The sequence below is a fragment of the Schistocerca americana genome, chromosome 7 (assembly GCF_021461395.2).
Source record: "Schistocerca americana isolate TAMUIC-IGC-003095 chromosome 7, iqSchAmer2.1, whole genome shotgun sequence".
NCBI lineage: Eukaryota > Metazoa > Arthropoda > Insecta > Orthoptera > Acrididae > Schistocerca > Schistocerca americana.
The window spans coordinates 159,321,181-159,336,593 of record NC_060125.1 but is presented as its reverse complement, the minus strand read 5'-3'; the positions used below and the strand labels follow the sequence as shown (position 1 = coordinate 159,336,593).

General features: G+C 38.1%; 1 protein-coding gene across 7 annotated transcripts in view; it reads right to left on the bottom strand.

Annotated features, from left to right (window-relative positions):
* LOC124621940 (elongation of very long chain fatty acids protein 4-like) overlaps positions 1-15,413 on the bottom strand; it is a 50,542-nt gene that overhangs the window by 10,475 nt on the left and 24,654 nt on the right. For all 7 annotated transcript variants that reach the window (XM_047147452.1, XM_047147455.1, XM_047147451.1 and 4 more), the window contains exon 5: positions 12,821-12,992. In XM_047147452.1, coding sequence (XP_047003408.1) covers positions 12,821-12,992 — 172 coding nt within the window. The remainder of the gene's footprint in view (positions 1-12,820; positions 12,993-15,413) is intronic.

The window sequence follows — 15,413 nt, the reverse complement described above, 5'->3', positions numbered from 1 at the left end:
ATTAATCCTCCAGCCACAGGAAACATGCATGTGCTGCTGATTCTGTGATGCACACTGTTATCCCATCGGATGTAATTTCTGGGCTATTCGTATATCGGAAGTTAGTATTTTCCTGTCAAATCTTTTTTGTTGGTCTTGAACATCAGGAGTCACATTTAACACATTCTCAAATCTCACTGTCAACAGAAATGGACAAGTTGTAAAATTTACATCTAAGCAGAAAGAAAAATCTGTAAACATGATTTTTCACTGAACTGGAATCAATCATCTTGTTAGAAAAAGTATATTTACACCAGAAATGGCAACAAACTCACTATACTACATCATATGCAATACAACTAATGTTATTATTTTCAACTACCGTACTGGATCTTACTTGGAAATGAGTGAGGTTGTCTGAAAGTTCTAATGGCAAATAAAATACTACAGTTGTACCCAAATTATTTCTTCAGCAGTCAGACAACAGCTGGGGAATTTCAACAATGGAAAGATCTGCAACAATTTAGTATCAGTTGTGAAGCAGCAGTGCTGACAGTGAGTCCATATTCTCTACATCTCAAAACATGCTATATATTCTGGTGATGAGTCTGAGATACTGAATCCAGTAAAGATTCCATAAATTTTGGAAGAGACAGTGACAGCTCTGAGGGAAGCCTCAGTGACAACAATGAAGAATGGGACAAAAATGATGGATTTGTAAGTTGGCACGTATGGAATGAAATTGATCATGTAACTTTCCTACCGCTAGACCAGCTTTCCCTTTTACTTCAATCCTGGGAGTAAAAATAAATTTAGATACAACTGCTGAACCACTTAAGTATTTTGAAGTATGTTTTGATGTCGATTCATATTCTGGAAACTGAAACCAACATGTATGCATATCAAGGAAACACCAGTTTGTAAATACAAACTGCAAGTCACATAAGTGTTAGTGAAGATGGAATGAAAGTTTTCACAAACATTTTGTTATTACAAAGTGCAGTCAGTTTACCTGATCAATGATGGTACTGGTGTGCTTCCAATCTGCATCCATGCCAAAAGTTATGAAAAGCACACAAAGTTATTGAATATTTGTGAAACTAATTCAGCTCAGCTTTAGTTCCAGAAAGAAATATTGATGTGGATGAAAGCTTATTATTATTATTATTATGCAAAATCAGGCTTGGCTGGAAACAGTGTATGCCAATGAAAAGATCTCACATTAGTATACAATCATTTATTCTGTTTGAATCACAATCAGGTTACATATGGAACTTTGTTGGCAAAAGTATAACATGCTTGTATAAGTATATGGAATATTGTATGTCTACCAAAATTGTTTTACGTGTATTGGAGTCCCTATTAGACAAAGACTACTGCATAGGAAATGACAATTTTTCACATCATTTGCAAATTATTTGGCGCAAAGCAGGATGGATGTCTATAGAAATCTTTGAGCAAACAGAAAGTAACTACTGACCCATAAAACCTAAAAAGGGAGAAATTGGAGCTTTCCAAAGAGGCAAAGTCATGCTCCTAAAGAAGCAAGAGAAACAAAAAACAATTTGCACTTTTAACACACTACACACAACCAATCATTGCATATAACGGAAACAAAAACTGGTGAAGAAAAAAAAAAAAAAAAAAAAATCTCAGGTGATGAGAGACTATAATGATACAATGGTCTGATCAAGAATTTCTTTTTATGAGACTATGCAGAAACAGCAGAATAAATATTACCAGAAAGTATTTCAGCATTTTATTGACTGGTCTCTATTCAAAACATTTTCTATATTCCACAAAAACACAAAAAATACATTTTTGAAATTTAGAATGGATGTAATTGAAACATTTTTTGAGTAAAATGTGCAAGCATTACCTCAAGATGTACAGTGAGATACAAGTACAACAAAACTTACTAACAATCAATTATTGACAAAATTATTTAGTTGTAGAGATAAAAACTTACCAAGTGGTGGCAGAACACGCACATAAAAGACTGATGTAATTGGCAAGTTTTCTGAGCCAGTGGCTCCTTCTTTAGGCAGAAGGGTATACGGGGAAGGAAGAAGGGTAAAGGAAAAGGACTGAAGAGGTCTAGGGAAAGGGATAAATTTTGGGAAAGTCACCCAACTGCAGGTAAGAGGAGACTTATCGTACGGGATGAGAAGGAAAGACTGATCGTTGGGAACTGCATCAGATGAGATTTGAAAACCTGAGAGATTAAAGGTGAAAGTCAGGGTAATATGAGACACAGATTACAGCTTAAACATCATGCATGAGTTATTAAGAGTGAAAAGCTAAGTGCATTGTATGTAATAGAGCTGGGATGGGGCAGTGAAAAATAGACAGGAAACACAATGAAAGATGCTGAAAACGAGAACAGAGGGAAGCAAAGAGTAGTTACAGTGAAGAAATGCTGAGACAGAAGAAATTAATGTAAATTCAGGCCAGGTAGGTAGTTGGCACTAGCTCCCGCCTGTGGAGTTCTGAGAAACTCGTGTCTGGGGATGAATCCAGATGGCGTGTTTGGTGAAATAGGCACTGAGGTCATGAAAGTCATATTGTAGAGCATGCTCTGCAACAGGATATTGCAGTTGATAATTTGGTGGTAATCATTCCAATGTAGAAGGCCAAACAGTGTTTACATAATAGCTGGTATATGATGTGTTTCACAGGCGGCTCTCCCTTTGGCAGTATATGTTTTGCCCGTTACAGCTCTATTATAGGTGGTGGTAGGAGGGTGCATAGGGCAGGTCTTCCAGTGGGGATGGTCACAGTGTTAGGAGCCATAGGATAAGGAGTTGGGTGCAGATGGAGCATAGGGTCTGACAAGAATATTGCAGAGATTGGGAGGGTGGTGGAAAGCTATTCTAGGTGTGGTGGGCAAAATTTCAGACAGAATGGATCTCATTTCAGGGCACGATTTTAGGAAGTCATGACCCTGTTGAAGTAGCTGATTAACACATTCCAGACCAGGATAATACTGAGTCACCAATGGTGTGCTCCGAAATTGTTTTGTGGAGGGATTAGCACTACCCGGATTGGATGTGATGGCCCAGGAAATTTGCTTTTTAACTGGGCTGGTGGGGTAATTATGTGCAGTGATGTCTGAGATGAGAATGGTGGTGTACTGATGTGAAGAGTCTGCACCTGAACAAATACATTTTCTTTGGATGCCAAGGCTGTACAGGAGGGAATGTTTGACATGGAAAGGATGGCAACTGTCAAAATGTAAGTACTGTTGTTTGTTGGTAGGTTTAATGTGGACAGAAGTGAGTAGCTGGCATTCAGTGAGGATGTCATCAACATCACGGAAAATGGCATGGGATTCAGAATGGGACCATATGAAATCTAATTGGGAGAAGGTATTCAGAGATTCTAGGAATTTCAGCACATCAGCCTCACCATGAGTCCATATGGTAAAGATGTCATCAATGTATCTAAATCAAACCAGGGGCTGATGACTTATGGGTCCCAGGAAAGCCTCCTCCAAGCAATCCATGAAAACATTGGCATAGGAAGGAGCCATCCTGGTTCCCATGGCCGTACCCTTGATCTGTTTGTATGTCTGCCCCTCAGTGGTTGTTGTTGGTAAGCATAAAGGTGATTAAGGTGAGTAGGAAGGATGTCATGGGTTTGGAATCAGGTGGGCGCTGACTGAGGAAATGTTCAGCAGCAGACAGGCCATGTATGTGTGGGATGTTGATACAGAGGGAAGTGGCATCAATGGTGACAAACAAGGTGTGTGGCAGGAGCGGGACGGGCACAGATTTCAGACAATCTAGGAAATGGTTGGTATCTTTGATGTAGGAGGGGAGTCTTTGTACTGTGGGTTACAGGTGTTGATCAACTGAGGCAGATATACATTCAGTGGGTGCTTTAAGCCAGCAACTATAGGATGGCCAGGATGCTTGGTTTTGTAGATCTTAGGAAGAAGGTAAAAGGTGGAGGTGCATGGTTTGGGTGGGGTAAGAAGTTCTATGGACTGAGGTTTTAGTCCTTGTGAGGGGCCTGAGGTTTTGAGGAGGGACTGCTGGTCAGTTTGAATCACAGGGATGGGGTCTTGATGGCAGATGCTGTATGTAGAGGTGTCAGACAGCTGGTGTAGTCCTCCACTAACATACTCTTTCAGTCAAGTACTAAAGTGGTCAATCCTTGTCTGCAGGGAGGATACAGATGGAGTCATCAGCTTTTAGAGAATGTAGAGCCTGGAGTTCTGCAGAGGACAGGTTAGGGTCATGTAGTAGGGACCTGAGGAAGGGTATGAAGCAATGCAGGATGTGAAGAATTCTTGGAAGGCTTGTAAGGGATGATTTTGAGGTAGTGGTCGTGGATCAAATTGGGATCGTGATCTGAGCTGTTCAAGGCAGGATTCAATGTCAGATTTGCTGACATCTCCCTACCCTTTTTTCTCCTACCCCTATGACCATCCCCACTGCAAGACTTGCACTATGCACCCTCCTACCATCACCCTGTAACTGGTAAAGCACATACTATCAAAGGGAGAGTCACCTGTGAAATGACACGTATATACCAGCTATTATGTAAACAGCTATTCCACATTGACATCAATTAGGATGAATGGGCATGACAGAGGGTGTATCCTGGTAACTTGCAATATCCTGTTGCAGAGCATGCTCTACAGCATGACATTTGCGGCCACGGCACCTGTTTCACCACATGCGCCATCTGGATTCTTCCCCCTTACACCAGTTTCTCAGAACTCTGCACGTGGCAACTAGTGCTACAATGTGTTCTTGGTTCTCGCCACCCACTTGGCCTTAATTTACATTAATTTCTTCTTTCTCAGCATTTCCTCACTGTAACTACTCTTTGCTTCACTCTGTTTTAATTTTCTACATTTTTGATTGTGTGTCCCATCTAGTATTCACTGCCCCTCTCCCACCTCTGTTACATTCAATCCACTTTGCTTTTCACTCTTATTAACTCGTGAATGATGTTGAAGATGTAATCTCTGTCTGAGTATTATCCTGTCTTCCACCTATAAGCCCTCAGGTTTTCAAATCCCGTCCGATGAAGTCTCCAACAATCAGTCTATCCTTCTCATCCCGTACAGTAAGTCTCCCCTGACCTGCAGTTCTGGGTGACTTTCTCAGAATCCATCCATTTGCCTAGACCTCTCCAGTCCTTTTCCTTCACCCTTCTTCCTTCCCCTTCAACCCTTCTGCCTGAAGAAGGAGCCACTGGCTCTGAGAGTTTGCCAATTACAACAGTCTTTTATGTGTGTGTTCTGCTGATGCTTGGTGAGTATATGTTTTATCTATCCAATTAAATAAAACTGACAGAAAGGACTTCATATCTCGTATACCTCCTGATCCAATAAAAAGAAACTTCATAGAAGATACAGCATATGTTGTTCCAGAAAAAATGGTGACACGAAAAAATACAGAAAGAAACAATAGCCTGGAGTGAAAATTGCAATGTGGAATTGTGTATGGGACCTTGGTTCAAGATACACCACACAAGGACAAATTAGCAATATGTTTCGCCCATGTTTATAGTGTTGAATGTGATTTTCACATGTTAAATCTCAATTAAAAATCATTTCTACATTCAGTTTTTGTTTTTTTTTGCTACATTCCTTTGATATAATTCTTAGAACTATTCTAATTATCAGATAAAATTGGTCCTCAATTTTAAACATAAAAATTGGAAAATTGGTACAGTTGGAGGTTTAATATGCCATAACAAAGATATCGAATATTGTGAAAGCACACTCTCAAGTGACCTCAACATACTGAATGAGTACTTTTGCAAATGAAGACTCCAACCACACTTCGGAGAACAAAAGTTACAGCATTCCATCTTTATAATAAAGAGGTACATGGGAAGTAATGTGTTATTTGATGAAATCAAAGTTTCCCACAAATATGTCCCTAAATATTGAGGTATCGCCCTTGATCAGACACTGTCACTTAACCAGCAATGTGTGAGCATGTCAAAGAAACTTTGCTTAAGAGAAAATCTACTCCACAGCTGCAGAGCAAATGCAATGCTGCAATTTCTCTTGTATACTTAGCTGCTGAATATAGTGCCCCTCCGTGGGAAAACAGTACACAACAGCTCAGATTGACAGATGTGTGAATGAGGTCATGAGGACCATTACTGGCACTGTCAGATTTATTTACACTCACTCAATGGTTGCCTGTTTCCTCCCTCTGCATCTGAGATGGAAAGCTGGCACTGTGCAAATATGTAGTCAGAAAAGTATTCATTTCTAAGTAGGGCTTTCCAGAATACACCCTTCTTCTGAAGTTACACAAACCCCCATGTGTGGATCTTTGGGTTACAGGTGATTTTTTATGTAATTGAGAAGTGGGAGGAATGCTGGAATGATCATCCTTATCAGAATGCCCACCCAATTTGACACCAAACTGTGAAGATTGTAACGTTTGAGCTTCTCCACCATGAATGGTCAAGACAACTGTGTCCAAACAGGAAAAGGGAGATGTGCCAAATCCTGAAGAAGTGAGAATATTATGAAAGACCTTCATGTGCCTGTGGTGTTGATGAATAGACAATAAGAAAGCGCTGGCAGGTCGATAGACACACAAACAAACACAAACATACACACAAAATTCTAGCTTTCGCAGCCAACGGCTGCTTCATCAGGAAAGAGGGAAGGAGAGAGAAAGACGAAAGGATGTGAGTTTTAAGGGGGAGGGTAAGGAGTCATTCCAATCCCGGGAGTGGAAAGACTTACCTTAGGGGGAAAAAAGGACGGGTATACACTCGCACACACACACATATCCATCCACACATATACAGACATAATATGCCATAACATTTATATGTGTATATGTTGTAATGTATGTGTATGTGTATATGTATATGTGTGGATGGATATGTGTGTGTGTGTGCACGCGAGTGTATACCCGTCCTTTTTTCCCCCTAAGGTAAGTCTTTCCGCTCCCGGGATTGGAATGACTCCTTACCCTCTCCCTTAAAACCCACATCCTTTCGTCTTTCCCTCTCCTTCCCTCTTTCCTGACGAAGCAGCCGTTGGTTGCGAAAGCTAGAATTTTGTGTGTATGTTTGTGTTTGTTTGTGTGTCTATCGACCTGCTAGCACTTTCTTTTGGTAAGTCACATCATCTTTGTTTTTAGATATATTTTTCCCACGTGGAATGTTTCCCTCTATTATATTGAATCGACAATAAGACGTATTGTAGAGAATTCCAACTCCTGGTCTGAAAGACTTGAATGAAAGACACTCAGTGCTGTGATCTGGCTGTCAAATTTAAACATTAACGCGTAAATTCATTATTTATGCACATATATATATTGTGTTATGCCATATAATAATAATAATGATCATCATTCACAGGCTAAAATTAAAACCATATGGTCAGTTGTGAAGGAAGTGTCTTGTCAGCAGCACAAGGTCAACGATATAAGGTTAGTTTGTAGTAAAAATGTTTATGTTACTGGTAAATCAGATATATATGTACAGTATTTAACAATCATTTCCTGAGCATTGCTGGTGAATTAAATAACAATTTAGTTTCTACACGAAATCATCTAACTTTCTTGGCAAATGCCTTTCCGAGATTGATGTCTGAAACACACATCTGTGATACAGACAAGAGGGAGATTGGGTCAATAATTAAATCACTGAAGATTAATGACTCTCATGGTTATGATGGAGTGCCTAGCAGAATATTAAAGTACTGTGATCTGCATGTTAGCCCTGTATTTAGCCATATTTGTAATTTTTCCTTTAGGAATGGCCAGTTTCCTGAACGATTAAAGTACTCAGTAGTAAAGCCACTTTATAAAAAGGGAGAAAGGGATGATGTAAATAATTTTAGGCCTTTATCTATGCCATCAGTGTTTGCTAAAGTTACTGAAAAGGCTGTGTATGGAAGGATAATTGATCGTTTTATATCACACAGTTTGCTATTAAATATACAGTTCGGCTTTAAAAATCATTTAACAACTGAAAATACTATATTCTCTTTTCTCTGTGAGGTACTCGATGGGTTAAACAAAATGTTTCAAATGCTAGGCATATTTTTTGATTTAATGAAGGCATTTGAGTGTGCTGATCATAAAATACTGCTCCAGAAGTTGGACCATTACGGAATACTAGGATTGGCTCACAATTGGTTCACCTCTTCAACAGACAGCAAAAGGTCATTATTCACAATGTTGAGAATGGCTGTGATGTGGGGTCTGAGTGGGGTATGGTGGAGTGGGGGGTGCCCCAGGGACCAGTGTTGGGGCCACTCCTGTTGCTTATTTATATAAATGATATGCCCTCTAGTATTACGGGTAACTCTAAAATATTTCTGCTTGCAGATGACACTAGCTTGGTAGTAAAGGATGTTGTGTGCAACACTGGCTCTGTTTCAAATAGTGTGGTTCATGACCTAAGTTCATGGCTTGTAGAAAATAAACTAACATTAAATAAAAATAAACTAACATTAAATCACAGTAAGACTCAGTTTTTACAGTATCTATCACACAATTCAACAAAACCTGACATTTTAATTTCACAGAATGGGCATATGATTAGTGTTCAGAGAGACAATAAGCTGTCGTGGAAAGCCCACATTCAGGATTTGTTCAAAGACTTAATGCTGCCATTTTCACTGTTCGAATGGTATCTAAAGTGAGTGATCATTCAATATGAAAATTGGTTACTTTGCTTATTTTCATTTGCTTATGTTGTTGGTATTATATTTTGGGGTAACTCTTCCTGTTCTAAAGGACATTTTTGGCTTAGAAATGGGCGGTTCGGGCAATAAGTGGTGTAAGTTCATGAACCTCTTGTCAACTTCTGTTCACAAGTCCGGGTATTTTGACACTGGCCTCCCAATAGATATATTCCTTACTGTCATTTCTTGTTAATGATATTAGCTTATTCCCAAAAATAAGCAGCTTTCACTCAGTTAATACTCGGCAGAAATCACACCTGCATTTGGATCAGACTTCCTTAACTCTTGTGCAGATAGGTGTGCATTATACATTTTCAATAAGCTACCACTCAAATTCAAAAATCTTAGCAGTAATCCACGTCCTTTCAAATCGAAACTGAAGAGTTTTCTCATGGGTCACTCCTTCTATTCTGTCGAGGAGTTCCTAGAAAAATTATGCTGATTCTTGTTGTATTGTTGATTGCATTTACTTGAACTTATGGCTTGACTATTTTCAGGTTCATAAACATTTATTTTTATCTGTTATAACTTTTATGTTGTAATTTCATGTGATGACATGTTCCATGACCTTGGAGATTTGATCCTCAATTTGGTCCTATAGAATTTGACGTGTAAATTAAATAAATAAAAAATATCATAATCCAGAGATGATAAGGACAGAGTGAGAGACAAAGATAGATAAGAAGGAAGAGATGACAGTGCAGTTAAGAATAAGGGCAGAAAAAGAGAGTCATTATATAATATACTTGAGGGCAAGTTAACATCTCTTGAGTTCAGAGGAGTAAGTATTGGGGTAAAATAAAGGAAAGTAAACTTGTATGGCATGAATGGCTGGGGGACACTAAAGGGCATATCAGCCACTGAACTGGAAAGTTTTTCCCTGTCCTTCACACCTGCAGGTGCCTTTCCTTCATAAAGTATGAGAGTTTTGTGGGTAAGTGTATCCTGTTAAGTGTAGGTTACTGTAATGTATGTGTAGTGTGGAGTGTAGTCTCACATTCATTTTGAAGATGGTGGGAGAAGGTGAAACCTGGTGCCAGCTGACAGCCTGCTCTTCTCAAATAACACCAAGTATGCCTTGAAGCTTGAAGCCCCCACCTGATAAATGGAAAACCACTGACAGTGTCACATGCCCTCATTTCATGAAACTGTGCAAAGAGGTTTGGAATTTAATCCAGGCCATTGGCACAAAGACTGGTGGTCAGGGGTTTCGTGTCACCATCACTCCTGCCCCCCGGGACATAAACGCAAAGGAAACATTGTCAACAGCAAGCCGTGTGCCCAAACAATCACCTGTACAGGTGCTTAATTTCAGGGATCTGGTGGTAACCGATGTCTCGAACTCAGCACGACCATTGCCAAGCACCTGGTGGGAGAATCCAAACAGCCTGTGTGGTGTAGCAGACACTCAGGTCCCTTGGGTCATGCTGTAAGCATTTCCAACAACTGTGTACCGAATGTCAGCACGGTGGACAGTTCTTCCACGCCCATCCATGCACTCAGCTAGTTTGGTGGTGGCCATCTATCTTATTGAATGATCAGCCCACAGCGTGGTCCCAGTTGCAGGATGCCTGTCTAATGGCTTCCAGAGTCAACAAAATTTAATTTTCATTATTTCTTATAATCAGTGATTGAATTTAAAATGCTATCATACTCTATTTATTAAGTAAGATCTTATATTAAAAGTTTAGCACAGCAAAACAAGTATTATAGTCAGAAACTGTGTCTATGTGTTAAGAACAGTGTAGCTCATGGTGCACGAATTACCCAGACTATATTCATCCAGTATATGTGAAGAGCACTTGGTGACTTCCAACATACCTTACATTAACTGCATACTTTATGAAATTTTTCCCACTGACATCCCCCACAAAATGCCGAAAGAGAAAATAGTTTATGATTTACTACATTTTTGTTTCTCATGTGATAAAACTTGAGCATCAGGCATACTGTTTTAATTTATTACTTCTTTACTACTAAGTCTATTTATAATACATTTTGCAGAAAGTATCCACATATATCACTGAATGTACCTGCAAAATTATATCATTATATGATACGCAGCTCAGGAGTTGTGATACCGTAAACAATGAGATGCGTGAAAAATTAGCTTTTCCTTAAAATGGAGTCCAGATTATATTTGTCCAGTGTTTGATAATGAGGGCACTTAGTGACTTCCAAAAAACTTTAAACATGATTTCCAAGCCTTTCAAAACTTTCTGTTACATGTTTAATGTCAAATATTTAACACTAACTCATTTGTAAAGTAATCAGACATTTGTAGCTGTTTTGTACATGGGAATTTTGATTCTTTAAGGAATGAGTTGTGTGGGTTCACTGACACCTATATAAAATACTATGCAGTGGAAGCAAGTTAGGTAATAAGCAACATGCATGATTTCACAAATTGCTCTACCTTCGACATTGTATCAAACAATGGAAAATCAAGGATGGAACGTAACAATATTGTGAAAAGGAAAGTTGGTACTCACCATACAGCGGATATGTTGAGTCACAGATAGGCACAACAAAAAGACTGTCACAAATATAGCTTTCAGCCCGCAAGGCCTTCATCACAATTAGATGACAAACACAAACATACACATTCATACAAAAGCACCTCACACACATGACTGCAGTCTCAGGCAACTGAGGCCAGGTATGATTTACCAGTGGCGTTGCTGGAGTAGTTGGTAATGAGTTGGTGCAAGGGACAGGGACAGTTGCACAGGCAGGAACCTTTGGGAATGTATAATGTCTTTAGGTTTGACTAGCACGTTACACAGGTTAGGAGGGCAATGGTAGGTGGCAGTGAGTGCTGTGTGGAGGGTATCAGAAAGAAAAGATCTCACTGCAGAATTGACTTGAGAAAGTCATAGTGTTGGTGGAGAAAAGTATTGAGGCATTCAAGGCCTTGGGTGATACTAGGTGATAATGGGAGTGCTTCCGAGTTTTTTAGAAGTGGAAACTATTAGTAGAGGAGTGACAGGAGGATAATGCCTGGGAGATTTTTTTATGAATAAAATCTGTGTAGTTGCAGAAAGGAAAGTCTTGAGAGGTGTTTAATTATGTGCTGAAGGGTTTAATGATGGAGCAGATATTTTTGCTATGGATGCCTGTGGGCCCTCCTTGCAGCCTGGCTTCCCTGAACTATGGACATGGGAACTTGCCCTCCCATATATCCTTGCAATTTGCACCCTAATATCTTCCTGGATGCCATCCTCTCTTCTTTTCATTATTTTTTAATTAAATGTATTTTTTATTATGAATCTTTTTGCTGTCCTAATTCTTACTTACATTATTCATCTCTCTTTTCCGTAGCCTATCTTTATTTCTCACTCTGTCTTTATCATCTTTGAAGTGGAGCTGAAGCTGGCCCAGTGCTTATCAGAGTGCCATGTTTTACTTAGTGTCTCTGATGCCTCCCCTTTCATCTTTTGTCGATCCTCATTCCTGTTTCACTCACCCTACAGTCTGAGTGGTATGACCTTCCTTCTTATCTTCCTGGACATATCCCTCCTCCTTCTCAACAAAGCATTTATTTGTTTCAAGGCCTTGTTGGTGTGTCACTTTTGCTTTTATATGCATCCATTGGCTGTACTACACATTTAGCCATCTGAAGTAAATACTGACCACCAGTTCTGTCTCATAATTCAGTAGTATACTAATTTGAATTTTAGTTTGATAAAATTATGAACATAATCACACAAATTTTCAGTTAAGGGTATCAGACTAATTTGAAATTGGAGCTAACAGAACTTAACTGTCCAGCCACCTGTAGCTGAAACAGTGTACCTGCATTATAAACAATGCCAGCAACTCCACTGTGCTGATACAATTCTATGGCATCTACGTGACTCCAAAGAATACACTGTTACAAGTTATATAACTATCTGCTGGCCACATTGGAGAAAATATATAAATAAAATATATATCTGATGCATAGGCTTGGCATATGGGTAGATTGTATTTAAATCAACTGAAGTGTCAGGGAAATACATGAGTGCATACAGATAAATTTTATATTGTGTGTACTTTACAAAGTTCAAAAGACCTGGGAAAATGCAAAGTGACTCTTGGTATGCTCATAAAGTATCCCCCATAAATTTCGCCTTGTAAAAAGATTACAGTTAATAACTGTTATTTTTAAATACTTACTTGAACCACTAGGCACCCACTTAATGCCTATCCACCACAGAGAAAACATGGTAGAGTGATGGTACACATGTAGAAAGGTCAGTTGGTTGTCCTTCTTTCGCAAAATGAAAAAGAATGTGTCACAGAATTCAAGCAGTTTTGAAATGTAGTACCACCACACTGCATTTGCTATCTGGAAGAAGGTGAATAAACAATTATATAACTAAGTAAAATAATAATAATAATAATAGAAAAACAATATTTTGTCATATAAAGATGGTAACACAATACATGGCAGCAGTTTAAATTATACTACTTTGTGACTAAACAGTGATCCCAGTATTTTAAAATCTACAGACACACATTAACAAAGTACCATGTTCTACATAAATACATAATGTTATCACTTAATTTTCCTTTTTCTTGAAAACCGAGATACATTTAAGCAGTGTATTGGAATTAAAGATAACTGCAATGAACCATAAGAATTATTTGTTCATAATTATAAGAATAATATTTACTCTATAATAGGCAAATGTCAGTAGAGTGAAGAACAGCTCTCATCCACACTCATCACAAAAAAGGCTTCAAAAAGATCCAAAAAATTACATATGAATATGCTGGATGCAGGATAAGATTCTTTCAAAAGTTTTTCTCAATAGAGAAGAGCTGCATTTGGACCCACAAGTGATTTTTTTTTGGGGGGGGGGGTGGGAGGTGGGGGGGGGGGGGGGAGGCGAGAGGGATACCAGGGAGGGTTCAGAAAGGGTAGATCATTCTCTGGACAAATACTGAAACTCAGAAACATTATGGCATATAAAAAATCAAGTACAAAGGCAGACATAGTTTCCATCATTGATTTCAAGATGATGTTTGATTCGATTGATAGAGAATCTCTCATATCAGCAATGAAAGAACTGGGTTTGGATAAGAAAACAACCAACATAACAAAAGCCACTGTTAGAAATACATTTTCAAAAGTGAAATTCATGTGTGAAGTATCAAACCCATTTGAAATAAAAAAAGGATTAAACAAGGAGATAGCATTTCCCCATTATTGTTCAGTTGTGTACTTCAGAAAGCAATCAGAGAATGAAACAAAAATATAAAGAGTGTAATAAGACTGAGCTGAAAAAAGAAGAATCTCAAAATCAACTGCAGTGCATTTGCAGATGATCTGGCCCTGTTTGCTAAAACAATGGAGGAAGCAAAGGAATAAATCTTTGAACTAGAGAAACAAGCATATAAAGTAGGTCTTAACATTTCCTTTGAAAAAATTAGAATCATGGTAATTAAAAAAAAAACAACAAATAAATACCCTGAAGTCTAAGAATAGAAAATAAAAATAGTAAAGAATTTAAATATCTGGGATTATGGATCTGTTGGAATGCAACAGAATGTAGGGCAATATAATCCATGAAAAACGAACTTGAATTAGCCTTCCAATTGAGAAAACAGATTACAACAAGAAATACCTTTCATGGGGGTCCAAAACTAACCATTGCCAAACAATGATCAAGAAGAAGTTTTGCATGCAGCAGAAACACTAACCATGAATCACATAGGCCAGATAGAACAATTGGAACTAAAAGAAAGAAAAATTTTAAGAAATATCATAGGAAAAAATATCAGGATGATAAAATAGTATACATAAAGGATGAAACTCTCTACAAAACAACCGAAAAACTCACATTCTATGCAACAAATGAGACTAAATTTTTATGGACATCTTTCCAGAATGAACTCTAACAGATTAACTAAATTAATTTTGAATTTCTTCCATAACCGCTTAACAAAACCTAAATGGTTTACAGAAATTGAAAAAGACCTTAGAGAATTAAAAATTACAGAAAAGTCATTACTCCATAGAACAATGCAATACTAAAAAAAGATCCAAGTTCAAGTTCCAAGACAAAATTATAAATAAAGTCAAAACCCATTACCTCAGAAGAGGGAAGGAGGAGCAGGAGGAGGAGGAGGAGGAGGAGGAGTAGGAGGTGAGAGAGAATGAAGAAATATTGAGCATAAACAAAGGAACAACATATAAAGAAATGGCTGATTCATTAGGCTCCAAAGAGGGTGAAGTGAAAGAAGAAGAAACAGAAGAAAGCACACTGTGTTCCACTTTGTTTATTACAATATTCTGGGTCCAACTTAATTACAAGCTAGGTGCTGATAAAGAGTGGAACATTTTTAATTGCAAGTACAAGGTGAGCAATGGAAACAAATGATTACTGGACTAATTGACTTGATTTTCACTATTATATCTGTATACTTAACAGTTAAAATCTTAAGGCCCCATGACACTGGGGACATTAGAAATTTATTTATTTGGTTGTTATTATTTAGTCTCATGCTTCTTATGATATACAAAACACACAAGATATATGACAATATCATGAAAACACATTACACAGGATACATTAGAGAAAATAAACACACAAAAATGTTTCATACCTTTCCTATAAAATTGGTCACGTTAAAACAGAAGAAAATTTTGTCAGCTAATCAAATATTTTAGGTCTTAATAATACAAATAAATGAATGCCACTAACTGTAAAACACTATTAAGTAGCATTTACACTAAATCGTACTTCACTGTTACAACAAATAA